This window comes from Poecilia reticulata, chromosome 8 (assembly GCF_904066995.2).
Source record: "Poecilia reticulata chromosome 8, P_reticulata-male-v2, whole genome shotgun sequence".
Classification (NCBI taxonomy): domain Eukaryota; kingdom Metazoa; phylum Chordata; class Actinopteri; order Cyprinodontiformes; family Poeciliidae; genus Poecilia; species Poecilia reticulata.
In genome coordinates, this window is record NC_088837.1 from 973807 (window position 1) to 1001713 (window position 27907).

The following is a 27907-nucleotide window of genomic DNA, read 5'->3' on the forward strand; positions in this document are numbered from 1 at the left end:
TTAAAATAAAGGAAGCGATCTTAATAGAACAAAGCTACAAAAATAGAATACAGATTGAAAGTTTTGGACCCGTTTTATTTTTTGGTTTCATTACACTGAAGATTCTTCAACATGAAGCTAAACAGTGAGTGGAGGACCTTGTATGTACGACAATGCAGAAATGAACAAACTGACATATTGGGTTCTTAATAGCAACCCTAGCAGTTATTTTACACAGCTTGATTTATTGAATAATGATTGTGTTCATTTACGGACGCCTTCAATTGGAAATTTGCAATCTGAAGTATCAATGAAATAGTTTAACCAGTCAGTCCTCAGGTCATCTGCCCTGCATGTTTCAGGCCTCAGTAAATGTCTGATGGATGAGCTAATGCTATCGTTTGTATCAGGTGCTCTGGAACAAACACTTTAAAATGTCAATGTCCTGTATAACAGAGTGATATAGACAAATATTTTCATCTCACCGTCTCATTTCCACTCTATAGCTGAAGTTCATCACATTTCTGGATGTTCTGTGTTTCAGTTAAATTGAAGTTAGCAGGTTTTTAATCAGGCCACAACACCCTGTGTGTGTTGGGTTTAAGAAAAGAGGCTGCTCTGTTGAGCACCAGCATTCATTTTTCCTCTGATGTTTGGGTGAACTCTTCTCTGTGGAGGTCGGCCGTCTCTCTGCTTCTTCCTGAAGGAGATCCATCAGGAGTTCTGGTGCTGCTCACAGTGCAGACGGTTCTCCTCACTGTCAGCCCTGGTCCCTCTCAGCCAGGATCTCCAGTCATTCTGTTCCTTCACCCTTGAATAAACATAACAGAATATGTTCTGGGTGTTATGATTCATTTGTTAATTGAAACAATGTTTAGTATCAAAATAAGATTAATTTATTTCCTTAACAGTTCCTTCTCCTGTTCCCTCAGAAGGGCAGAGTTTAAGAGTGACTAATTACATTTACTTAAATATAGTTGAGTAACTTTTTGAAACTCAAATGAACTTTTAGGAATACTCTTACTATGCTGAACTTTTTACTTTTACTCAAGTCATTTTATTATGAAGCATCACTATTATTTAAACTAATTTTTCATTTTGTCTTTAAAATACCAAAATTTCCACTGAACTTAATATTTTGGGCCTTCTAATTGTGTATTTTTTTTAGATATGAAATAATTGATAACTTGATCAGTTACTCAGTACTGATCAACTTTTTACCAAGTGCTTCTTTACTCTTGTTTAATTTCTTATTCAGCTACGATTTACTTTGAGTAAAAACATGTTGAAGTGCTACTGTTATTCCTGGAGGATAAATTGTGGGTTCTCTGTCCACCTCTAAGGAACAGTAACCAAATGTTGAGGCACATGTTGACCAAAAACAGGCAAACTAAGGTGGTCAAGTTATACATACAAAGAAATACTTAAATTAATAGTCATATTTACTTTATATGCATGTGGGCACACCTCAGGGATGTAACCAAGAGAGGCAAAGATTGTAGCAGGAGTTCAGCTTTTATCCATTCTCCATTCTGAACCCTCACTAAATGTCACTGTATTCCGGTTGTCTGTTTACAAAGGTAAAACAAGGCGATCGACTCGAAACCACTCCTACCTTTTTACTGTCTTTAATCAACCTGTTGGGCCATTAATTTGAACACGTTTTGTTGATTTTATCCTTAATAAGATGTATTGGATCAGAGGACGTGCTGGTCTCAACATCCTGGAGACGTTCAGCTTGTCACCTACTGCCGAGATCAACTCAAAAACTCCCGCGATCGTAATTGAGCCCTATTGATTAAATATGACTGTAGTTGGAAAACAAACATCAGCGTTAGTAGCTTACCGTGCAACGTCTGGGCAACCGGAGGATCCTGGACGGACAGCAGCGGTGCATGTCTGAAAGATGGCCTCCGATGCAGATCTCCAAGGCTCTCCACTCTCATTCTTTCAGCTCGATGCTCCATAGAGCTGCCTCTGGATATTGCAGTTCACTTACGATGTACAGTAAAGTTGCTCCTTATAGTTGGATCACAGCTGGTAGCTACGAAGGTGTCCCGAACCTTCAATCGTAAGCCAACTTCAGCGGCCGCTTCGTTCAAACTATAAAAACTCCCGACGGTGAAGCACGGAGTCCATGAGAGCCGCCAACTGAAACACGTTCTGTCTGAGCGGCCACACGAGAACTAAAGTCAGGAGTAATAACACTATTTTCTAATGAAGTTAATGAGCTTCAGCTTATTGATAACCCGTTAGTAGGTCGCCATCTTTCTTGAAGCAAAGTATGGGTGTGACGCTAACCAACCAATTGGGGAAGTTGTAGCCTGATGACGTGCCTCTCCTCATTTGCATTTATTTTTTCCCTAAGTTTTGCGGGGAAATAGAATGTGATAAATAAGAAAATAAGGAAATACTAAATAAATAAGGGGAATTGGAAAATGGGAAAAGTAAAGATTTTTCAAACAAATGTTGAATGAAAAATAGATAAAAGAAAATTGGGTAAATAAAAAAGGGATATATGAGAAATTGATTAATGAAACTGGGAAATAGAAAATCGGGTTAATGGAAAAAGGAAATCAAAAAATGTTTAAATTAAAAAATAGATTAATGAAAAATGGGTAAATAGATAAAGGGATAAATGAAAAAATGGACAAATGAAAAATAGATTAATGAAAAATAGATTAATGAAAAAGAGAAATAGAGAAATTGATAATCGGAAAAATAAATAAATGAAAAAATTGGGTTAATAAAAAAGGGAAATTGAAAAGTGGTTAATTGAAAAATAAATTAATGAAAAATGGGTAAATGGATAAAGGGATAAATAAAAAATAGATAAATGAAAAAGAGAAATTGGGAAATTGATAATGTGAAAAATAAAGAAATGAAAAATGGGGTTAATGAAAAAGCTAAATTAAAAAATGGTTAAATGAAAAATAGATTAATGAAAAGTGGGTAAATGAAAAATAGATTAATGAAAAAAGGGAAATTGAGAAATTGATAATATGAAAAATAAATAAATAAAAAAATGGGTTAATGAAAAAGCTAAATTATTTATTTAACAAATTATTTATTTATTTCACTCATTTTCTTCATTTTTTGATTTATTTTACTCATTTTTTATTTATTTCACCCATTTATTTATTTATTTAATTTTGGCTAAAACGGCTCTCCATACATAACAAGGTAAATGTAGCGAGTTTTACCCTTCACGTATCGTCGCCTCGGGGGGGGGAGAGCGTCGCTCCTTCACCCTGACGATCCTTCCCTCGGGGGGTTGGGTGGTGGGGGGCGCCGATCTATGTTTTCGCATCCACCTGAATAATGTGTAGTTGCGCCACTGCCTGAACCCCAGGGGTTCGATGGCCAACCTGTTGAAACTGTGGCACATTTTAAATACATTGGGTCGTTCCTGGACAGTCAGCTCGACTTTGCTGAAAACACTGACTATATTTTGAAGAACTGTTCTCAGAGACTCTAACTTTTAAGAAGACTTAGTGATCTTCTTAGTTGGGTCACCCATATGTCTTGAATTTGGAATTTTTTTTTTTTATTTATCACTACAGAAGGGTTCAGTCAATGCGCATATGAATCTGATGGGTTCGGTACCTCAAAAAAGGTTAAGAACCACTGGCCTAGAACCTACATTTGTACACAATTTATAAACCTTACAAAAGTACTTCCTTTTTGTTATCATTGCTGTATTGGTGTTTAAGGCTAACGGTGACACAAATACAACACACATAAATTAGCATGTTCTTCGTGTGAAAAACAAACGAAAGTAAAAACAAACAAACAAAAGACTCAAAGACACAGACTGCACATTCTATTTTTCAGCGGTATCAGGGGGAGGCAGCTGATTGGCTCATCCAGAGTAGCTCCTCATTTTGCCGAGTTGTCCAGTTAAGCTGCGCAGAGAAACTCCAGGAGTCAGGACAACAACAAATCTCCGGTTGGTTGCTGTTCGACAACCGAAACACAAGCAGGTAGGTTGGGTGGTTTCGGTACAGTTTTCCTTCACTTCAGGGCCAGAATAATTACAGCAATGTTATTATGAAGTTATTATCAACAGTTTGTGTGGAAAAAGTTTCGTTCTGAGTCACTGAGATTCTGTGTCCCGAACTAAAAGTTCGGTTCAGCTAAACTCGTAGTTGGCATACTGCTTTCAATAAGATGTAACGTTAGCAAATTCATTCAGCTGTTACGGCTGTTGGTGCTCCTTTCTGCGAGGTAAAGACAGATTTCTTGAGAGCATTTCCTTGTTGTAGAGTTGTTTAGTTTCTTCACTAGCCGCCCGGTGTTCAGCCGAAACCGACTCGGCTGCTCTCGGTGCTTTCCGGGGCCTCCATTGAAATGAGTGAGGGCTCAGTTCTCTGTTCTTTTACTTACACTATGCTCTGTTTTACACCATTCAGGCATAACATTATGACCACTGTCACTTCTGACAGACGAAGTGAAACACATGGCTGCCGTTAGCGGTTGGGCTAGATTGAATTTAATTAGATTTAATTAGACAGACAGATAATAGGATTTCCTCAGAACTGATGTGTGGGGCCATCTTGAGATGGTCCATCCTGACAGGACAGCAGCACTGCTCACTTATCAGCTGAGATATCCTGTTCTAACACAGTCCCAGTATGCTGCCTTATGTTCCACAAAAAGTCTCTGAAGTCTTTAAACATTAACTATAGCATATTCAGACACAGACAATTTAATAACGAAGAAATATTATAGCATGATGACTCAGGTGTTTCAGTTAGAAGTCCCATAATTAAATAAGGCATTACCATCATTAACACTATAATTAAAGTTTTTTATTTTATTTAATTAAAGCCGTACAAGTCATATTTTCCTAGTAAAGTCTCAAGTTTCTAACGAGTGAAATAAACATTTTCACGTTAAATCGATGACATCTCATCTACATAACCATGATGTACTGTAGGTTAGGAATCTACGCCTGTACTGTTTTATCTTTGTGGCTAAATTACAAAACATATTCACGAATATCTGTTAATATCTATAAGCAATTATATTTTAATAATTTAATCCATCTATAAATCTGCTAAAGGCTGATTTATAGATGTACCCTATATTTGTAAATAGGGTACAAATATTTATATGTGTAATAGGGTATCAGCCCTATTACAAATATAAATAAGCATTTATACGCTAAGACAAATATTTGAAAGTGATTAAGACCTGCTCATATTGAATTTCTGAATGAATCAGCTGCAGTCTGGAGCTCACTCTGCCTTTCACTCTTCATTACATGAGATAAAAACTAAGACTTAATCCCAGACCACGAGCCTAAATCAGGTTTCAAGTCTTTCATTCCCTTGTGAGATAAGTGCAACTCGAGTTGGAGTTCCAAACTTGATTCACATTTCTGAGTAATGATTCCACATCCTTGATTTGTCAGCACAAACTACGGGCTTTCAGAGTCCATCAGAACTGAACATCTTCTACTTCATCTCTTCATCAGACATGTTCTTCAGGTGTCTGGTGACTGGGATTCCTGCCAAACCCCAATCTATGCTTGGTGACATGTTCCTACTAGAGGTGTGCCGATCGATCGGCCACCGATCATAATCGTCCGATTTCCGTGAAAAAGTGTATGATCGGTGATCGCCGATCACCGTCTCTTGTTGCCGATCACACAAACCGATCACATGCATCTCATTTCGCAGCATGCCTGTGCAGCTGGTCTCCTTTTTCCTTCACACTGCACAAACGCGCAGCAACAAATCCTAAGCAATGTGGAACTATAACGCACTGAGTGATTGAGGACACTTGCGTGTTGCGGCGGAAAATTGAAGCATATGGGGTAAAGCAGGTCAAAATGCGAATCTAATATGGCATCAAAACAATGCCATACTTAACGGAGTTTGGCTACATCGAGGCTGCAGTAAAAAAGACATATGGAGGATCAGATAGCAGGTAAAGCAGCGCGCAGCTACAAACACTCACCCGTATTAGCTAAACAAATAACCCGCAAAATTATTTAAATCTTCAAGCTGCGATGTAAGATGCTGGTTCTGCTCTCGCTGTTGAACCGCTGCTACGTGCTACACGTAGTAATATTTCACAGTCGGAGCGCCGCTTCTGCTCCACCTGGTAGTGACTCTCACACCGAACCTCAGCTTAAAGCTGCAGCATCTAACCTAAAAAAAATTCTTTTACATGCGTATTAAAACTTTCGCTGTCCTAACATGAGACAAATAATCTCTGAAAAAATAATCGATCTCCTCCCTGTTCTGCATAATTACTCCGCTCACTAAGAAACAGCCAATCAGAACTAGCAGTAATCAGCTAGCCTCCATGCTATCAGTTTTCATTCAGTCTCTCAGGATTGTTTATTGTAATGGATCCTGTATTTGCCTTTGCCTTTTTATACTTAAATTTTTTTTGGCAATGTTGAAGTTTTATTTAGGCTCTTTGCATTATTTAGCCTCTTCAGAGCCTTCATATGTTATCAGTCTGTTAAAGATAGTATTACTGATAGCAGTACAATTTGCACAATGCCTGTTTTGTTTTTTTTCTTGGAAAAAGTTATTAAAAACAAGTTTTTGTCTAAATTAAGGTGAATTTATGGTTCCTTTTTCCACATAATGTAACGGTAGTGCTTATGATTAAAAAAATAATAATTATGTGATCGGTATCGGTGATCGGTATCGTCAGGAAAAAACCTGATCGGCACATCTCTAGTTCCTACACTAAATCTCTGAAAAAATCCTATTGAACTTATAGAGTCATAACTAGAAATAAAGGAGTTTATAAAACAATGATTGAAGTAGCTCCTTTATTAATTCAAGGTGTAAACAGTGTGGATGGAGGTAAAGCACAGCATCCTGCACAAGGTGGAGAAGGGAAGCTCCACCAGTGTGAATTGTCCTAGGGGGAAATGAAAACTAAATGACAGTAGACTAATTCTGCAATAAATAGTCCATTGATTTCCTCATTGTGACGGAGCTATGTCTGACAGAGCTATTTCTGACTGTTTTGTAATTTTAAAATTGCAAAGATATAGTTTTTCTTCTCATGTTTCTGAAGCTCTCTGCTTTCTGTCTGCTTTCCTGTCAGGGATGTCGGAGCCTGCAGATCGTAGATGTTCTGTCTCGTCCGTCTCTCTGATTGAGATCAAGACTGAGACACATCGAGTCCTCCAGGCTTTTCTTGAACGAACCATCTCCACCCCCCACAAAGACAGGCCTGGCAGGATAGCAGGAGCCTATGATGATCATAACAAGCACAGGTAAAGCCAGAGTTTAAAAAAGCTCTGCATTGGTGTTTGAGCAATATTTTATGATGTAATTACATTTTTAATTATTTTGATTCCATTTTAATTTATTTTCAAATTTTTATTCTGTATAATTTTACTGTCAATGCTTTTAATTGTGTGCTTTTTTTAATACTGTTAACATTTTTATTTCACAATTTTCTCTTTTAGTGTTATTTTTCAGCATGACTCTTTTGTTTCTCTTTTGAAAAAAGGAAAAATAAATCTCTTTTATTTGGAGTTTTCTGATTGAAAGTTGAAGTGCCTGTCTTATTTTTCCTTTGAAGTGTTTGTGAGCAAAATGTTATTGTTGGGTATTTTTTTCTACCCTAGATTCTTCAAAGATTTGATATGATTTCATTTAAGAAGTTATGATATAATTATTGACACTCAAGACTCCAGTATTAAAAAGACATACACTTTTAGGTCTGAGTGAAAGATTTAAAGTTGAAATATTTTTCAAATAAAAGCAAAAGTTTGGAGAAAGCTATGTGTACTTTAAAGGTCCACTGCTTCCTTGAACAAACTTGCATGTGTTTGTGGGCTTTACAGAAAATGTTCAATACATTCCAAGGTTTCTCCCAGAAAACATGCTAAGCTCGGTGGTTGGCCCTGGGGCAGTCATTCATCGAGCAGCCCGCCGTGTTTTTGAGTTAAAAAATGTTTAAAGGTCACAGGAAATATGAAAATATCACGTGAAAATTATGTGTTATTGGAAGATTGGAAGATTAATATCTGAACAAAAACTATAAAGTCTGAAATGCAGACATTTAAAAAAAAAAAAACTTAAATAAATAAGCAATGCTAAGCTTGGTGGGAGGACAAGTAAAGCTTGGTGGCCCGCCAGGCTTATAATACACTGTGGGAAAACCTTCATTTAACATACAAAATCAGTCTCAGATTTTGAGATTTCATCCGATCAGTTCTGCCTGTTTTGAGCTCATTTAGGAATGCGATGTTTTAGGTAGAAACTTTATTCATCCCTTTGGGATTTACTCTCAGGGAAATTGTGGTCCTAAAATAGAACTTTTAGGATTGAAATAGAAATTTTAGGACTACATCACGATTATGCAAATAAGCTGCTGCTGGCCACGCCCTCCCAACTCAGTGAAAATGGCCTCAAACAGATGCACAGTGGTACAAGCAAACATCTTTGACCCCGAAGTGGACTCAGAAGCACAATAAGTCAGCACAAAAACAGTTTTTTCTCACAAATGCAACCTTTTTGAAAACATATATATTTGCAAGTTTAGAGGAGGAAAACAAACAAACAAACAAACAAACAAACAAACAAACAAACCCATTTTCTGCTTCCAGCAGTCATTGTGCAGCAGTGAGGAATTTTTTGACTCCTGTCATAAATCTTGTGAGGGTCGTCTGACCAAGCCTGGTTTATGGGGATATTATTATGATCTATTTCTCTGGTTTTTAGTGACGTGGTGTGAAGCTTAATTTAATAGTTCCATTATAAAATATGGAACTATTGAATTAAATATGGAACAATTGAATTTTTCGTATTATAAATATGAAAAATTAAACAATTTATGATGCTTTTATTAGGCACTGTACATCAATACTGCTTTACTTAGTTTAATTTCTATTTTTCTGAACTAAAATTAGAAAACATGTATTTTTCATACTAGCTCGTCGCCACAGTCTAAACGAAAGGATGGAGCAGACGCTCAAACGGAAAAAGAAGACGACAAGAAGACTGGGATCAAGGACCTGATGAAGAGGTCCATTATTCGTGGGAAAGGTTCACTGGGCCGGAGCAGCAAGCCCAAACAGTCCCACCCTACAGAAGTAAGGAACTGTGGCTTTCATTTCACATTTAGTCCTCAATTAGTTAGACTGTCTTTGTGTTCATTCTCAGTAAAAGTCATTGCTTTAGTTATAAAAAAATGAAATCCATGTTTCTGTTGCATCCTCAGTAATAAATGGTTTTCTTAAGGCTACGGAGAGGTTTAGCTGGACTCATACTTCTGCTTTTTTATAATAAAAAAAAGGAATATTTGATTGTGACTCTTCAAACTGATTGTAAAAACTTTTAAGACATCAGTTTAACTCCTCCACTAATAGTTTCATCAAAAGCTGCACAATATATTCAGTTACAGTTGCTATCACATTGCAATATAATCAATACTACAAAGCTCGCACTGTGAGAGATTAACATCCAGTCAGTGAGGAGAATAATGTATTTCTGGTGAGAGAGCATAAATATTCAGCGTTAATATGAAAATTGTTTTTTACAGGACAGCCTCTCACCCTCCTCATCTTCAGATGAAGAAGTTGAAAAACTGAGGAAGCAAAAACAAGTAATCAAAAAAAAGATTGCTTCGTTTTTCAAAAAGAAATTAAAGGAGAAAAAAGAGAAGGAGAAAGATCAAAAAGTACAAAATGAGAAAGAACAAGACAAGAAAGCGGCAGCAGCAAACAAACCCTTCGCTCCTGGTGGGTTCCACTTCACAAACCTCTGAAACACATTTCCCTCAGAACCTTTAACCTTCTGATTATTTTGTGTTTGTGGAAACAACAACTGAACTTATAAGGTAAATAAAAAAAACAAAGTTAAATTGTGCAAGAGCTTAGCGACCTCGCATCACCACAACGCAAAAGAAGCCATTTACTACTTAAAGGAAGTCATGTCTCTAAAGATTATTCTCGGACATGACATTTAGTTTGACTGTTTTAGCAAACTAATACAGAAGGCTTGTCTGCAGAAAATGAATTTTCATTTGTATCTATAATGTTTCGAGAAACAGGTCAATTTCCGGAGTTTTATAATGAAATAGCTCAGAAGCTGGAAGACATCATCAAACAGTCCACCAAGATAAAGACGCCAAGCCCAAAACTAAAGCGACCGCCAGGTAACCACACTCACACCTAGTTCTGCTCATGTAGTGCATGTGCACCATATTGGATCATACAGGAGTTCATTTATTTCAGTGATATAAATCAGTTTTAATTCATTGTGTGTATTATTTCTCATTAACATACACGCACGCACGCACGCACACACACACACACACACAGTGTATGTTAAATAAGCTCTAGTTTTCTTCTGAGAGTCAGATGGTCTTCCCTACTGAAAGTGATCAGTAGGGCCACTTCACCTGATAACAGAGATATGAAGCAGAAGTTCTCTGTATAAACCCTGCATAGCTAAAGCAAACAGGACTCAGACTTATTTTATTGTCGTTGCACAAACACATGACAGTAAAACTGGCAAATAAGGCCTATATTTTGTGTTATTCCTGAAATATTAACATGCACATATTCGTTCTTTGTCAAGATGAGTAGCAGTGGAGGGAAACAGGCGGCCATTTTTAGTTGGTTCCTGTCAGACATGAGGTCAGCGCTGTAGGATCTGATTGTGGAGCTGAACTGATGTCTCCATATTTCTGCAGTGTGTGATAATGAAGTCGTGGTTCAGCAACTGGTGAAGCTGCTGAGTTCAGAAGGAGATGCCATGAACACTAAGGTAGGTCCCATTACATTACAAGTGACATAAAGGTAGAAAATACATTTGTTTATCAAATGTTAACTGTTGTTTGGTTAAGCTGGAAAACAAGTGAATTTGGAATATTTTAGAAATTCCATAGAAATCTTTATTAAACTTAACAGGAAATAATGATGTAGGACATTTGTAAGTTCAGCCTTCTAAACATGGCTTTTATAATGTAGCAGGCATGAACAGACAGTTTAATGTACAATTCAGTAAAGATGAAGCTAACAACACAGACTGCTGTCAACCTGTGACCTTCCCCGGCAGATCCAACAGGATCCAGAGCTGCGCTCCAAACTGTCTCGTCTTTCATACAGATCGTTTGAGCATGTTCTAGACGTCTTCGGCAGGAATCAGGTATCTGAAGACCCCGCACTAAAACCGTCGACCAGTCCAACACTACAGCGAAAAGCCATCTCCATGGAAGACATCATCAAACAGTCCACCAAGATAAAGACGCCAAGCCCAAAACTAAAGCGACCGCCAGGTAACCACACTCACACCTAATTCTGCTCATGTAGTGCATGTGCACCATATTGGATCATACAGGAGTTCATTTATTTCAGTGATATAAATCAGTTTTAATTCATTGTGTGTATTATTTCTCATTAACACGCACGCACACACACACGTACACACACACACACACACACACACACACACACACACACACACACACACACACACACACACACACACACACACACACACACACACACAGTGTATGTTAAATAAGCTCTAGTTTTCTTCTGAGAGTCAGATGGTCTTCCCTACTGAAAGTGATCAGTAGGGCCACTTCACCTGATAACAGAGATATGAAGCAGAAGTTCTCTGTATAAACCCTGCATAGCTAAAGCAAACAAGACTCAGACTTATTTTATTGTCGTTGCACAAACACATGACAGTAAAACTGGCAAATAAGGCCTATATTTTGTGTTATTCCTGAAATATTAACATGCACATATTCGTTCTTTGTCAAGATGAGTAGCAGTGGAGGGAAACAGGCGGCCATTTTTAGTTGGTTCCTGTCAGACATGAGGTCAGCGCTGTAGGATCTGATTGTGGAGCTGAACTGATGTCTCCATATTTCTGCAGTGTCGACCAGTCCAACACTACAGCGAATAGCCATCTCCATGGAGGTGTCCCGGCGCATGGTGACGGCCACAGGAATGCAGCGGATAGAGGGCTTCGCAGAGCGCTACATGGACAACTTTATCCCCTGGGTCAAAAGTCATGGAGGATGGGTGAGTGGTCCTGTTCAGGTGCATCTCAGTTAAATGGAGTATCGCTGCAACTGGATATATTGCATTGGATTGGAATAAATATTGGCTATATATTAGATCTATGAACAGTAATACATTAACACTTACAGTTAATCTAAAATGTTAAACAAGCTAATATTAAATAATGCCGATTAACTGCATTTCCTACCTTGACCTAAAAGCCTCTCTCCTGCGGAGGGTCACCTAGCTCAAAGCAGTGCACTACATAGTATTGTACCGTGGTCAGTTACAAATGTGAGTGAAAATATGAGAGAGGAGAGTCAAAGTAGTGAGCTGAGTGGAAAATGTCACTTTATAAAACACTGTGATGGACAGCTGGATAAAATCAAGCTAGTATGTAGAAAAATTTTTTTTATAGGTAACATTTCTAACTTATGTTTGAAACAAAATGATGTCTTTCAAACCTTCCTGAATATGAGTTCAGGAAGACAATAACACATTATATGTTTTATTATGTAATGTTTTATATAAAGTTAACAACATAGTATAGAGATTCACTACACACAGTGAGGGGCTGCACAGTGGCGCAGTTGGTAGAGCTGTTGCCTTGCAGCAAGAAGGTTCTGGGCTCGATTCCCGGCCCGGTCTTTCTGCATGGAGTTTGCATGTTCTCCCTGTGCATGCGTGGGTTTTCTCCAGGTACTCCGGTTTCCTCCCACAGTCCAAAAACATGACTGTCAGGTTTATTGGCCTCTCCAAATTGTCCCTAGGTGTGTGTGTGTGTGTACATGGTTGTGTGTCCTGTGTGTCTCTGTGTTGCCCTGCGACAGACTGGCGACCTGTCCAGGGTGACCCCACCTCTCGCCCGGTACGCCAGCTGGAGATAGACACCAGCAACCCTTCTGATCCCACTGAGGGACAAGGGTGTAAGAAAATGGATGGATGGATACACACAGTGAATGTGTGTGTGTATATACACACAGTGAATGTGTGTGTGTATATACACACATTCACTGTGTGTATATACACACACACAGTGAATGTGTGTGTGTATATACACACATGTAATATATATATATATATATATATATATATATATATATATATATATATATATATATATATATATGTGTGTGTGTATGTAGTGAATCTGTATAATATGTCTTTAACTTTTTGAATCATATTACTGAAATAAAAACTTTCTGATGATGCTGATCCACTGAGGTGAGCCTGTAGAACCCAGACAGCATACAACCAAGTTTATTTTCCTCTCAGCTCAAACATGGCTGTGTTTTATCTGCAGGGAAAGGTGCTGGATATAGACAAGACTGAGGAGTGGGATTGATGTCATGAATGTGTGTTTATCATGAACCATGGCTCAACTGGACGATGTCATCAAAAATGGTCCGAGGAGCTGATCAGCAGAGTCTAATCTGACCGGTCACATTCCATAGACGTGGTCTCTTTGGTTCCTCCTGCACCAGAGTACATTTAACCACTCAACCAGGGACCAGCTTATTGTCACTGCTGCTACTAGCCTTGGTTTTCAAGGACCTGCTATCCTTGAAACTAAAACTAAGTAGCTAAATCCATTTTGTTGTGGAAAAACAAAGAACAAAAACCAAATCGACTGCTTGTATTTTACCTCTTGGGTTATGAAGTTCCACAGTGAGACTTGAGATGCTTTACAGCAGCTTTTATTGTAAATAGCAGAACTACAGGAGAAGCTACTTTACTAAGTTATATTTTAAACTGACAAAGCTCATGGAAAATATGCTAAAGATTATGGGGTGCCATTTCTAAAGTTACACACAAAATTTAACACATCGATTTATTTTGAAAGTCATATTTTCACAATTTTAACATTCGTTTATAAATGTCAGTTTCAAACTAAATATTTAATTAGCAAGCTAAAGATTTAGCTCAAGCTAAACATTTATTAGTTATTTAAATATTTAGCTTAGAGCTAAATATTCAGTTAGAAAACAAAATGTTTAAAATATTTAGTTTGAAGCTAAATATTTAACTCAGAGCTAAATATTTAGCCAATATGCAAATTCACTTGCTGATAACTGAAAAGTGGACTACCAAAATAAAAGTGGGGTCTTGCAGACCTTGTCTACACTAATGCTGGTGAGACTGATTCATCTCAACTGTTTCTCATGTCACGTCTTCATCACTGATTGCAGTGAAGAGTCAGCTTTGAAGGATTCAGTTTTATACAAGGTCTGAACACCCAGCTTTTATTTTGGTAGTCTACTTCCAGTTCTTCACCACGTGTATTTTTATATTAGCTAATTAACTATTTTGTTAACCAACTAAATATTTTGTTTGAAAGTCATACATTTATAAATTAATAGTGAAGTATTAAAAATATTAATTCAAAAAATATGTCCCCATTTCTTCCCCTATGACAGGTTACATAAGCCAAATTATTCATTTTTACCTGTATAGCTTTACAAATGGCACCACATGCAAGATGCTCACTTTAATCTGTGCAAAAAAAGGTATGATAGAAAAAATACCAGTTTCATTGTATTTCAGTATTTAAGCACAAATTTGATTAAGAACAAAATTGGTAAAATGATCTGTCTTTTTTCTTTAACAGAAAAGTAACATGTATTTCTTGTGCTGCTAACAAGCAAACCCTATTCCAGTTGCACTAATGTAAGTTGATCTGCATGTCAGGTCAAGCAGAAAAAACATAGAATCCAATGAATTTAGTTGTAGATTTCAAGCGATTATTGTGCAGAATATTTTTCCTCTTAGTTGTTTAGCTTTTTATAGAGGAACACAAACATAAGTGAGCAATCATTCAGGCCTGAGGGGGTGGAAGGGTAACTTTTCTCTCAAAACAGCTGAAGAAAAAACTGTAAAAAAAAAAGTAAAAGTACTCTAGAGGGGAAAGTTTAGTGGTTTTGAAACAGTAAGTTTGAACATAGTGTAACCGTGGAACCGGCTCAGGGCTCTGCAGCTGCCTCTTCACCATCCAGAGCTGATCGTGCTAAACATGCTCTGATCGAGGAGCATGTCAACATTCTAGGGAGTGCAATAATTCCAAAGCCTCTTTCTGCCACTGGTTGCGTTGATGCATTTAAAAATGAAAATGATGTGATTCAGATCGACCCCACCTCTGAATATAAACAACTTATCCAGAAATGTCTTTGGAAAAAAGTTGAAAACATGAAATGTTTGGGAAAATTCAGTGATTGCTGATATTTACTTGCCAAAGTGCAACTCACTGATGGTCAGCTCATAAGTCTGACCTGATATTATTTTTAAAGATGTAAAAATGAGTTAACATTTACAGTATGGGTTAAAATACAGCCACACTCCTCATTGTGAGTGAGCAGATGAGTTAAAGAGCTTCTCTTATACAGTACATATATTTATGCTAAGCAACATTATTAATCTTGTGATGTTCATACTCCAAGTGTCAGCTGCTACTGTCAGTACTGTAATATGATCACTACTTTATTATAAAAATGCTTTTGTGTTTTTTTATAATAAAAAATAAAACTAAACATTTCTTAATGCAAAAATATTCAGGTTTATTTGATCAGGAATTTGTGGAACATGTTTACTGTAAAGACCTTTTTATAAATATAATAAATCTGTTCATTAAGAGTTCTTTTAGTCATAATCGAAGGGGAAATGTATTTTACTTCCAAATGTAATCATATTGGTACATGAAACAAAGAGTAAATTATACTTGTCTATGCTTTACTACATTTTGTTTACATTATGTTTAATAATAATGTATGGTAAATAATGTGAATAAGTGTTTGTTTTCCTGTAGTGTTAGCTGTGAGCCTGCTGTGTTCTGGTTAACCAGCAGGAGGCCTCAGCGCCTCTCAGCCGTCTGTAACATAACCTACATCCTGTAATGCACTAAAATGAAGAAGGGAAACTGTGATGTTTGTTGAATTATCATTGTGTTTTTTATTGCAGTTTACCTTAGTCATATTAGGCATAGTAGAAAATGTTTTATGTATTTATTTTTTGCCAGTGAAACTGCTGATGTGTCATGTACAGTACATGATCCTGATAATGATGATGTCCAACCTCTGTAATTGACTAAATGCTGATCTGTCTTTTATTAAACTCTAAAGATTGATTTGACTCTTTTGCTTAGTTTTTCTGTAATATACCAGTCCATCATTTTGGATATGTTAAATTCAACCTCTAGTAAATGTTTAACAGGAGTATTTATTCACATCTTTAACTTGTAAAATGTTTTAGATTCCATAGTTAAACATCTCAGATGTCCCTGTTTGTTGTACATATCACCATCTAGTGAAAGTGATTGGGAACTTCAGTGGAATCAGCTGATACTGACAGTCAGAAGCTTCAGAGCAGCAAACCGTCTGTAAGCTTCATGGAATGGATTTCTTTGGCAGAGCAGCTGCACCCACATCACCAAGTGCAGTGCAATGAGTCTGCAGTGGTGTAAAGCAGTATTTTTCAAAGGGGGGCCACGGCCGCAAGGGGGCGCTAGTGGGGCCTGAGAATGTTGGTGGGAACATGAGAAAAAGGAATCCAAATGTAATCTGTTTTTAAATCATTATTATAAAATATAAGTTAAAATAACTTCTTCAATCTTTAACCTGGATAAAACTCCTCAAAGTCAAAGATCTCTTTTACAAGAGTGCCCTGACATTTTATTGAAGATGGAGATCAAGATAGAAATCGCCCTTATTGTCCCACGGAGGGGAAATTCAGAAAAACAATGTTTACCATGGTCACCTTTCTGATTGGCTGCCAGCCAAATGTATCACGTTTCTTTGCTCCTCAAGCTAGAAATGGAAAAGTAGAAACACACCAGAGGAACCGTCCAGCAGCCCTGCTGCAAATAAAATAAAATGTGGAGAAGAACTAAAATTTCATGGGATTGATTTAAAAATCTGTCATTTCTTATCAAAAGAGAGGCTTATGGTGGAAAATCTTATCTGGTAATATATTCAACATATGTTAATAAAGTCACAACATATTACCTGGAAAATGTTAGCAGGTAATATGTTAGACTTATTACCACTTCCAGGTCTCCCTCGCTAGTCTTGGGTTGAACATGTTTTTGCCTTCAGAACTGTTGCTGTTGGTATTGATTCTCCTGTTTCCTGGTGGCATGAGAGGCAGAGAAATGAGGATGTGAGAAAATGAGTGGATGCCGTTTCTGAAACTGATCAAAATGTTTCTCTGGTATCAACAGTTCAAAGTCACTGGAACAGCTTTTCTTCTTCATTTTTTTTGCTAAGTTTATGTTTCCGCAAGTCATCTTTGCCACATGTAGTAGTTGCTATGTGATTTCCTGCTTGAGTTAACATGCAGGTGAATGGGTGTACCTAGTAAAGTAGCAAGGGAGTGTAGAAAGACTTGATGATTTTTAATAATGGACAGAGACAGTTGTATAGGTTTTACTTTATGATGACGATATAACAGCTTTTACTCTATTCATAATTTTTTTTTCAGGTTCTTTGACTTTTTATACTCAAACATCAAGAAATAAATCATACAGAAACATAATTTCTACAACAAAAAAGTAATTTCTATAAAAACATTCCCTTGTCCGTCAATTTAAACATCTGAAGACAAATTCTTATATATCATATGTCATTCAGACACACTGATTCTAGTTGCACAACATAAGAAACCAAATGTTCACAAGTTTCTCAGACTGATTTGCTTTTAATTAGCAAACTCAGTAATTAATTATAAAGTTTATTTGATAGGGACAGACACACATCAACATAGACAAACTGAATAAAACAGCAGTCCCATGTTTGCATCATGGTGCAGTAGCAACAGCTAATTCGCAGCACGTCTCCCTAGTTGGGCTTTTAAAAAATAACTAAAAATTGAAGTGATAATCATTTAAAATAGCACAACATAATGAATACAAACAGAAAAATGTAAAACATCAAAAATGGGTACAGTTCTATTTGCATACATTTGCAGATTGACTCCAGGACAAATTTCAGGAAGACTATTAACATACAAACTATCACTATCACTTCATTGAAATGAAAAGGTCATTTTGTGCTCAATAATCTTAATCTTGTTTTATTAGTCAGGAATATACTGTAACTTCTGGAGTCTGGCCAATACAATGTGAACAGATACAAAACTTACAATCATCCTATTTCAGTTTGACCCTACAGAAGCAGCTTGCAGTGTGAGATTGAGTGTTGCTCAACCTGTAAAGAATCAGATTACACTGCACAATGATATTGCACTTCAGTTATTTGTGATGGATTAAACATTAACCAGTCTAAACCTAAATACTCATGAGAACTTTATTTTTGCCTGTTTTTGATTCTAACTGGAGAGTTGAACTGTTATCCAAATGGAAGACTGCAGTGGGGGTTTCTGTCACATTTCCACAGATAAAATCAACACTTAAACAACTCCTTCTGTTCAGCAATGCAGCACAGGATCAGGAGGATGAGCCAGCTGAGGCTGCACCAAACGCCACAGAATCAGCAGATTTAAAAGGAAGTGGGTTTTCCCTCCAGCTGCTCTATAAATCTGCAATATACAAACTGGATGGTGAACTACAGCAGCATAAAGCTGCATCCACAGCCATAATGACAGAAACTTAATTTAGTGGAGTTTACACACAGGAAGAAGAATGTAACACGGCAATCAAAGGTAACCATTAGGCAACATTTCGAAAACGATCATGTATATACAGTTAATCATGATAACTAATCAAATTCTTATATTGTTTTATTTGCTGGAAAACATAAAGTTACATACCAATATATGTGTTCAAATGAATGAAGTTAAAAACAACAAAGTGATTTTTTAAAAGTAACATACGTCCTTAATATGTCACAAACACACACATTAACAGAAAAAAAGTTGCATTGGAATCACTGGGACCCTGTCACCTCAGAGCATTTCAAATCCATCCGTTTCCCCTCCTTCAGCAGCACAGCGCCCCCTGCAGCTGCTGGAGTTCCTCCTTTTACGATTCAGCTCAGGCCCATGTGAGCCAGACCAGACCAGGGCTGCTGTTAGTCCAGGTTCTTCTCAGCGTAGAGAATTTGGCAGTACATCTGCATGGAGAACACCAGGGCCAAAATCTGTTGAGAGGACAAGTCAGATGGTCAGAGAGCAGCGCTGCATCATTATCAGTCTAACACTCAAACTCACTAAATGCTCCATTTGATCCCAACTTCATGTTCTAAACCCAAAGTCAGAAAACTAGTGGGACTTATAAATTGTGCTCAGTGATCAAGCTAACACTGATCACTACTAGAATTACAGGTTATTCACAGCTCCGCCTTTTATACATTCAATGAAAGGAACATGGTTACAAAGACTATTAAACATTAAGCAAGCAATAAGAACAACAAAAACCATGTTTATATTTTACAAAATAAAACTGGAGTAAATACTTTACCCATCAGAAACAAATGCTTCTTATATCTACAATTAACTTATGACTCGTCATAAAGTAAATTCAAGATATCGAATTTTTAGTTTTGACTACTCATAATTCTATTAAAAGATAAATGACACCATGATATCTTAAATATATTTTTAGTTAATAGTAAAATAGATTTGACAAGTGCAAATTCAATTTCAGATATCTTAAAAATAAAAATAAATTATACATGTCTAGGTTTACAATTTTGACAAGTCAAAATTCCTTTTAATATATTTTAGAAATATATTTATTGTACACAGCCTTTCTATTTAATAAAACTTAAATTAATATTCTGTCTAGTCAGAATTACATTACTGATATCCTGAATTAGTATTCTGTCAAGTTAAAATATTCTAGACAAACATAGCACTTTTAAATTTTAATATAACAATGGAAAATAGAAAAAAATGAAAATAATTTTGAAACTGCAACATTTTCAGCTTTGGAATGGGCTGACAGAAACATTTTCAGCTTCTCAGCGCCATTTTTAAGGGCATTGTGTTTGTCGGAGTAAACAGAAAATTCTTGGCAGATTTCTTACTCAGTCTTCAAGGGAATGAAGTTTTGCTTTCTCCTTATGTAACACACTGAAAATGTTCTGGCAGTTTTGTGCAGGACACCCAAAATTCTGCAGGAAATTGTTTGGACAACTCAGTGGCAGCACAAGGGAGCAAAGCAGCAATTCCCACAGAAACATGAAGATAGAACTCAAATAACTTGTTTAGAGAGTTTATCAGCAAAAAAAAAAAGAAGAAGGATTTTGGTGTGAGTTTCACTTTAAGTACCTTCATGCAAAATTAAAATGAGATAATCGTGGACACAAATCCTCATATGTGGAGTTCAGCTTTTCTTGGCTGAAACAGTTGTTCATTTCAACTGAGTTGTTCAAATGATGAGGACGTAGAGATAAAGTACCTGTACAACACCGATGCACACTCCAAACACCAGGACAGGCCGGATGTTGCCACTCAGCCAGTTTTTGGCCTTTGCAAAGCAGCCCTGTTGCAAACATTCACACAGAACATGTGGAGGAAGCTGATGAGTGAATCAGAGGAAGACTGATGTCAGCACATGCATGATCAAGAGGACCTGGTCTTAGAAATTCAAATTCAAATTCAGGGCAGTTTTTCTGGGTGGAATGGTAATAATGCGTTCCCCAAACAGCAAAAGGTTCATGTGCATCTTTGATCATTTTCCTAAACAGGAAGACATTCTAGTCTAATCACTGCTACATGAAGCCTATATGTAGACCACAGAAAGGTTCAGCGCTGCTTGTGACCGGGGTCTCAGTTCACCAGGAGATTCCTCGTCTCTACATGTGGTGAATTTGTGAACATCTCACTTTAAAATTGTAGTATGTAACTTTTATATAATTTTTATTTATTTATTTTTTTACATATTTGCTGATTTTATCAGGACATCGTGACAATCTGTGAAAAGATTGAGCTCCCAGCTAGTACATGGGGATGATTGCCAGCACTAAACCCCTCCTCCTTACTCTGATTGGTTGTTTTTGGTCTGTGTATTCCTTCAGACGGCAATAGCAGCACAGGGAGGAGGTGCAGGGGATCGATCTTTTCACAGATTACCTCTCTCATAACATACTGTCACAACATAGTGACAGTTTGAATAAATATGTAAAAAACTTTTTTTTTTTTTATACAAGTTACATACTGCAGCTTTACATAGTGTAGCCAAACTGCGGCCGACTTTTATTTCCTCTCCTGTGTGAAATGAGTCTTTTTTGGCTTAAATCTGTTCCTCCCACTTTATTGTCACTGACTCTCCCCCGTCTCCCTCCAACCCCTCCAGCGACCCACACCTCACTCTGAACTCTAGTGAAATATAGGCAATCCTGGTTCAACAGTAAATAAGTGTAGTCTCAGCAAAAGAGTTTTCCTTTGTGGTTACTGTCAGCAAATACTTGTGGGGCACAAACAAATTCATGCATCTGGAGCACATTAAGCTTCCGTGACAGAGAACCAACCCAGACATGTGTTTGGGAAATGTTTGGTGCTCCAAATGTTCCTTACAGAACTGAGCCACAGACCAACCTCACTCCATCCAATGCACTGGTCTCTGTCAGCGCCGGGGCAGCAGGATGAGGGCAGCGTTCCGTTCAGCACTTCATGCCAGTCTGTGGAGTTGTTGACGCCACAGCATTTGAACTGCACACAGAGACATGCAGGAAGAGCATGAGTCCTCTCTGCAACTTTACATAACTTCTGTTTGGCAGAATGGTTCTGCTTATTTTTCATTACATTTTTTCAAGCGTTAAAGTTGGAGAGTTATGTCTGATATCTGATATTCTGAAAAGCGTAGCAGGGACGTAGTTCTGAGAGAATCATGGGAGAGTTCATGCGTACCATCTTCTGCACGTTGTCCCAGGATTTTTTAAGTTCTTGTTCTGAATTATATTTCTTCATGCCGTTCTTTAAGTCCCCCTTGGCATGTGACTCCACCTGAGAAAAGACAGAAGAATGCATACTTATTGAGACAATAATTAACCGGTTTGACTCACGCCTCAGCTTCCTCATGTTACTGTTACATTATGTTCATATTCCTGATCAGTTAACTCACTGATAGATTCCCACGAATTAGATTAGCAGAGCAGCTGTAGCTTCATTGACACAAGGACAACATGTGATGACATGCAGGACCTCCCAGCAGAATTTCCACCCCTTAAACTTTGTCATGAAACGGAGAGCCTGTCTATTAACCTGAGCAGACGTATTTTCTTCTCCTGTTTGTTTGGGTTTGTTTTTGCTCTCTTGCTGTACAGTGGAGGCTGAGCTCACCTGGTCATGGAGGTAGTATAAAATCAGAACCACGGTGATCTCTGTCAGGACCAGAATCAACAGGATCACAAAGAACTGCAAAACAGAGAAGAGCACATGTTTGGGTCAAAGGTTAGACTCTGAATTTAAAGCCGTCCTTTATAACACGCCGTTCTCTGTCCCTATAGTATCGCCATAGTTATGTAAATGCTCAAAAACTTCCCTGAAAAAATTGTTGTAGTGTTCTTACAGTGCACAAAAGACAGCGCTGCTCCTTTAGAGCCCCGAGGCAACCTAGGAATCCTGTTACCATGGTGATGCCACCAGCAACCAGCAGCAGATTGGCAGCTGAGAGTGATGGGAAGGACAAGGGCAGAGAGGAAAACTCTGCCTGCGTGAAGGACAGCCAGATCCCGACGCCGAACAAGCCACATCCTCCCAGCTTTAAGGCAAAGGTCAAAGTTCAAAGGGTAAAGTCAAAGCAGGATCAACACCAAAGGAAACAGAAATTACTAATTATCCTGCATTTCAGAGAGGTTTCACTGTAACATTTTCTATCTTATTATTGTTAGTGTTTTATTTATTTATTTATTTATTTTATTTTTTTTACAATTTTGCTTAGAAAATTAGAACATATGAAAATAAGATCAGCAGCTTGTGGCTGATTGGTGAAAATACTGACCCAGAAGATAAGATTGAAGACAAACATCAAGTATTTAACGCAGCAGAGGCACCGCTGAGACACAGACATCCTGCAAGACAGACAGACGGATCACAGCAAAGACCAACAGCTTCACTGCAGGGTACATGCACTTCTGTTTCTGCATAATTATAAATAAATCATTTGTAGAGTCAGGATGATAATTAAGATAAAAAAAAAACCAGGATGAACAATAACACAAAATGTCTCTCCTTTAGGGAATGCATTCACTTTGCTTCCAGACGCAGATCCTGCAGGATTGGCTGCTGCTTTGCTCAGACATTGTTCTTTAAATGGAATCGCTGGATTAACTCAATATAATTTGATTTTTTCTGTATTTGGGTTTGAATGTAAATGTGACTGTAATGTATTTTGTTGAATTGAATGAATTGAACTGAGCTCAGTGAAGGAAGGGAAGTTGGATATGAGTGAACTTGTTGATCTTATGAAAGATCAACAGCCTTTCCAGGCTGTGGAAGATTTAAAATCCATCATGATTTTCTTTCACTGTATGGATGATCACAGCTGAAAACACTGAAATATGCTTCTTGAGTGGTAACAACTCGTGTTTTCCAATTTAGAAAAAAACTGTTATCTTTTTGATTATTATAATAGCCTGAAATCACAAAATACATTTTGGAACAGAATATATTTTATATTACAGTGAAGGTTTTCTTTTGAGTTCATGTCCACTCATTTTATGTTGAGCAAGTCTTTTTAAACGTCTCTCACATCTATCCATGACCAGAGCATGTTTTAACAGAAAACACACATTATAAAATCATCATTAAACTTTAATCATAAACATATGTATATGTGTTTGTGTGCATGAGCACGTTTCCACTCCAAGCCCAATGTGAATTGTCCTTCCAGCCACCCTACACAGGAAGTCTAACTGCTGACAGGAAGGAAGCTCCCTCCCCAGCTCAATAGCCCTAATTATACTGCTGAAGGCATTTCCCATGTCTTCTCTCACTTACAGCATCTTCCTCAGATCATTTCTCCACAAAGTAAAGCCCTTTGCTTTAAAAACCCTTAGGGTTCAGGCGGTTGGAGCTGCACACTATAACCGTAGCATAGCTGATGAAGCATAGCGTATCCTTGAGGAGTCAAATCTGAGTCATGAACAGGAAAATCCAAAATGGCAGCAGTGATATGTAGTTATGATTCCAAACAGAATCATGAAAACTTACTGCAGTATTCCTGACCTGAGAAATACAACAGAGGAAACTTTCAGCTGGTGTCTTAATCCAATCCTTCTTTTAAACGTCATTTGAGCATTTTATTTTCTATCATGTTAAACCAAGTAGTGTACAATTATGAAGTAGAAGGAAATAGAACATGGTTTTCCCTTTTTTGGGGGGGAAATAAGAGTCTGAAAAGTGAGTTGAGCATTCAGTATTCAGTTCTGTTTCTTCTGATGCACAAAATAAACTCCAACGTGTTCACTTTCTGTCTTCACATGACTACAGACACAGCTCACCGGTTTTTAATTTATTCTATGGCCTCTGAGGTTTGCTAGACAGCATTATTGAACCGCTACTGAACCATAACTTATATAATAATAATAATAATAATAATAATAATAATAATAATAATAATAATAATAATAATAATAATAATAATAATAGGTGCTTTCCATACAAAACACATAAAATCAATGAAAAGCTACAACAGTAAAATAATAAAATCAATTGACAGGAGCTGAGTAGGTTCTACAGTAACAGTCCAGGGCCTGACCAGTCCTTCATCTGGACATGGAGACAGGATGGACCAGTTGCTTAAAGTTTCTTATAATAAAATTCATGAAACAGGAGCAGCATGAATGAAAGCCTTCATGTACAATTAGGTCCAAGCAAAATCATGTGAGTGAAAAATATAAGAGTCAACATTTCTCAGTGCAATTGGAGAACAAATATGCTGACAGGAGTCCATGTGACGCCATGTAATCTATTGATCATGGAACAGTTACACCAACCAATCAATTGTTAAAAGATGTCCAGTTTGGACAGTCCACAAGTTCTTCATAGGAGACAACAGGAAATCTAACCCTGGACTTCACTCTGAAGGCATCCTTCCCACAATGAAGCATAGTGTTGGCAGCATCATGTTGTGGGATGCTGTTGGTCAGAGTGAGATAGAGACAGGACAATCCTGGAAGCAAAGATGTCTGAGGTGCAGCTACCTAATCCTCCAGATGCAGTGGAACCATTTAGATCAAGGCTTGCTCAAAGGTTACAGGGGACCAGTCAAAGTCAGACACTAACAGATGCTCTCCTTTCAGGTTTGATCTTACCAGCAAGTAATTCAATCTGTGCAAATCCGGTAGAGGTTTCTGGATCCACTGGATTTATTTGCAGCCAACTGTGGTTCTTCAAAGTGTGGACTTGAGATGAAGCGGGATTAAGACACATGCGCACCATTTTTTTATTTTTTTTTTACCAAATGGCAAACAGTGTATCATTTTCCTTCCATGTCACAGTTATCTGCTACCTTGTGTTGGTCTTATATTTAAAATATCAACAGAATGCTTTAAATTTGTGGTTGTAAGGTGAAGAACGGGTGTGAATACTTTTGCAAGGCACTATAATCCTGGTTGAGATTTTATCATTACAACAGATTATCATCCAACCTCACATAATCATCTGCTTATCAAAGCCATTTTATGTTGAGCTGCAAAACAAGAACTCCTGACCTCCATGTGGTCATTACCATCCAGCTTCAGGAACTCTACAACAACAACTCTAAAGCTCAGAGGTTCTAATCACTGTGACTGAGTGTCTGGGTGGTGACCCCACCTCGGCCTCCACCCGACGACCAGCTGCCATGTTGGTCAGAGACTCCAGCAGAGGCCCTCACCCGCCCTCAGGGGTCCAGGCTGTGGAAGCCCCCAATATTAGACCGAACATTCAGTGTTTGACTTGATCAGGACTCAGATCTCATTAATTAATGTAAGAAGCGAAGATGAAACAGTACATATTAATAAACCATGTTATTACATAATAAAGTAGCTATTCAAAATCCTTAGTTTGGAAGTTTTTTTATCTGTAAAATGGAATCTGGAGTTCGTCTTTACCTGAAGATGACTTTGTCTTCTCTTGGTTCTTGTCCCTCTCCTCTTAAAGCCGAACTCTTTGACGCTTTGTTAGCTTGACAAACGTCCTGGATCTGGTTTCTGAACCGGCCAGGCGCCTCAGTCAGCTTTTCTTGCTCCTCTTTCCTCCTTCCTGGGTAAACACACTCTGCCTGTTTTTACTAGTTAACCTATTTTTCTGCAGACTTGGAATTTAAACATAATTAGATGCTAGAAGGTTCACCGTATGTTTAATGCCTTTCTTCTCACAGACTTACAACTTTGTCCCTCCCACCTTCTTCCACTCTTTCTCTCTGTCTCATTCTCCTCAATGTTTTCCAGATGTGTGTGTTGTTGCCCGTCCCACTCTGGATCCCTCCCCCTACCGTTTTTTTTTTCTTCACACTGTTGCTCCCTCCTTGGGCAACAGACTCAAGCTCTTAGTATGACTTTCAAATTCCATTTTTCATTTCTTTGTTCCAGAAATCTGAGATCAGTCTCCTGTTTCCTCCATTTCAGTGACACGACCCGGCAAACATCAGAATTCCAGTACATTCTGACACAGCGGAACACACAGGCTGGGCCGCTTCCTGACCAAACAGCAGATTATGTCCCATAATCTAAAACTAATCACTGTATTTGAGGGATTTCACGTTTTAAGCCAGTTATTTTACCTCATTTCAAACCCAAATTGTAAACTTTCCTGGATCTCACGGACGATTACATTTTAACCTACATCTATTAAAAACTTTGGAATGTATTCTTTTCATAATGCAGGAAAGTAAAAAGCTGAGGATGACATCATGGGACCATAAAACACAGAGCTTTGGGTAGATAAGGAAAAGATCACTTTTAGACTGACCTCCAGTGAGGTGAACACTAACATTTGTCACCTTTGCAAAACTGAAAATATATCAGAAAATGTTGTAACATTTAATAAATTATATATTCATCAGTCATAGATGATGTATTTTAGTTCTGCGCCCAGGCTGCTAAGTCAGAGGATTGTCTGCAGTTTTGGTTCAATTCACATTCACTCCAAAACTCATCTATAGGCTTGGACTAATGTAAGTGATGTGGAGTCTGGATTTTACTCAATAGAGGTTTTATGTTGAGTAAAAATAAAACCCTGTTTGGACTTGGCTGATCTAATAATCTTTCAGAACCGTAAAAACACATCTGCTCTGATCAAACAGGCCTGCTGAACACAATCTGACCATTCTAACCATTTTCTGCAGCATATTCTCCCGTTTAGCTCCCGGTGATTGTCCGTGCTAGTCCTCTACTTCTGACTTTTTGACTTTTTCACATCTGTGCAATCAAGATTTTCTTCACTTTGCTCAGCCTGCTTGGTGCCTTTTACTTGTCTCATCTTTGAGTTTTCATCACAAACATCCTGACTGATAAACCTGTGAACATCACAGGTTCTTCTACAGTTCAGTCAGTAAGCAAGCCATGGTGTGGTGAGTGACACTGAAATATGCTTTTCACAGAACCTGTTAATTCATAATATAAACACTACAGTTACTTTTTCACATAAATCCAGACGAGTTTCAGCTGCTTTTTTTCCATTCATTTGTCATACAGTGGATATATGTATTGTTCTACATTAAAGTTTTACTGTGATTTTTATGTTCAGTTTTAATTTTATGTCATGTTTGGTTAGGAGTCAGGGTAATGCGTCTGTGTGGGGTTCAGTCCTCACAGTTCCCCACCAGAGGGCGCTCTGGTGGGGAACTGTGAGGCTGGTCCTGCAGCTCTGATCCAGGTGAGCTGCGGCACACCTGCACATCTTCAGTTCCTGTTAAAATCCTGTTGCAGATATTGTATGCAGCGATGCAGGTGGATGTTGTGGCCAGCTGTGCAAGTAAACACAGTTTAGTGCAGTATTTTCCCCCACAGGTCATTGCTGCCAGGAATGACACTGCTGGTTACGATGCGGCTT

The 27907-nt window shown here is 37.8% G+C and overlaps 2 protein-coding genes and 2 long non-coding RNA genes across 5 annotated transcripts; 2 read left to right on the forward strand and 2 right to left on the reverse strand.

The window, feature by feature from the left end:
• Nucleotides 1-54: 54 nt before the first annotated feature.
• Nucleotides 55-3149, reverse strand: LOC145552419 (uncharacterized). Its single transcript, XR_014088465.1, has 2 exons — nt 1826-3149; nt 55-790 (listed from the first exon to the last, which is right to left on the reverse strand). It is a non-coding gene; the product is annotated as an uncharacterized LOC145552419 (long non-coding RNA).
• A 683-nt stretch (nt 3150-3832) lies between these two features.
• bcl2l12 (BCL2 like 12) lies at nt 3833-16097 on the forward strand. The gene is made up of 9 exons (XM_081609569.1): nt 3833-3962; nt 7057-7228; nt 8896-9055; nt 9505-9703; nt 10015-10119; nt 10660-10733; nt 11025-11244; nt 11853-12001; nt 13284-16097. The coding sequence occupies exons 2-9, from the start codon at nt 7059-7061 to the stop codon at nt 13323-13325; spliced, it is 1119 nt and encodes a 372-aa protein (XP_081465695.1). The 5' UTR covers nt 3833-3962; nt 7057-7058; the 3' UTR covers nt 13326-16097.
• A 1283-nt stretch (nt 16098-17380) lies between these two features.
• On the reverse strand, nt 17381-26302 carry tspan4b (tetraspanin 4b). Of its 2 annotated transcripts, none has more exons than XM_081609571.1 (8): nt 25966-26302; nt 22872-22941; nt 22440-22631; nt 22211-22285; nt 21779-21874; nt 21467-21580; nt 20328-20447; nt 17381-19065 (listed from the first exon to the last, which is right to left on the reverse strand). In XM_081609571.1, exons 2-8 carry the CDS (start codon nt 22938-22940, stop codon nt 18997-18999), a joined length of 735 nt encoding a protein of 244 aa, XP_081465697.1. In that variant the 5' UTR covers nt 22941; nt 25966-26302; the 3' UTR covers nt 17381-18996. The 2 variants fall into 2 exon arrangements, with proteins under 2 accessions (XP_081465697.1, XP_008413282.1); XM_008415060.2 differs by having other exon boundaries at nt 20328-20411; nt 25966-26301.
• On the forward strand, nt 22910-23226 carry LOC103468170 (uncharacterized). The gene is made up of 2 exons (XR_534165.2): nt 22910-22992; nt 23108-23226. It is a non-coding gene; the product is annotated as an uncharacterized LOC103468170 (long non-coding RNA).
• Nucleotides 26303-27907: the final 1605 nt, after the last annotated feature.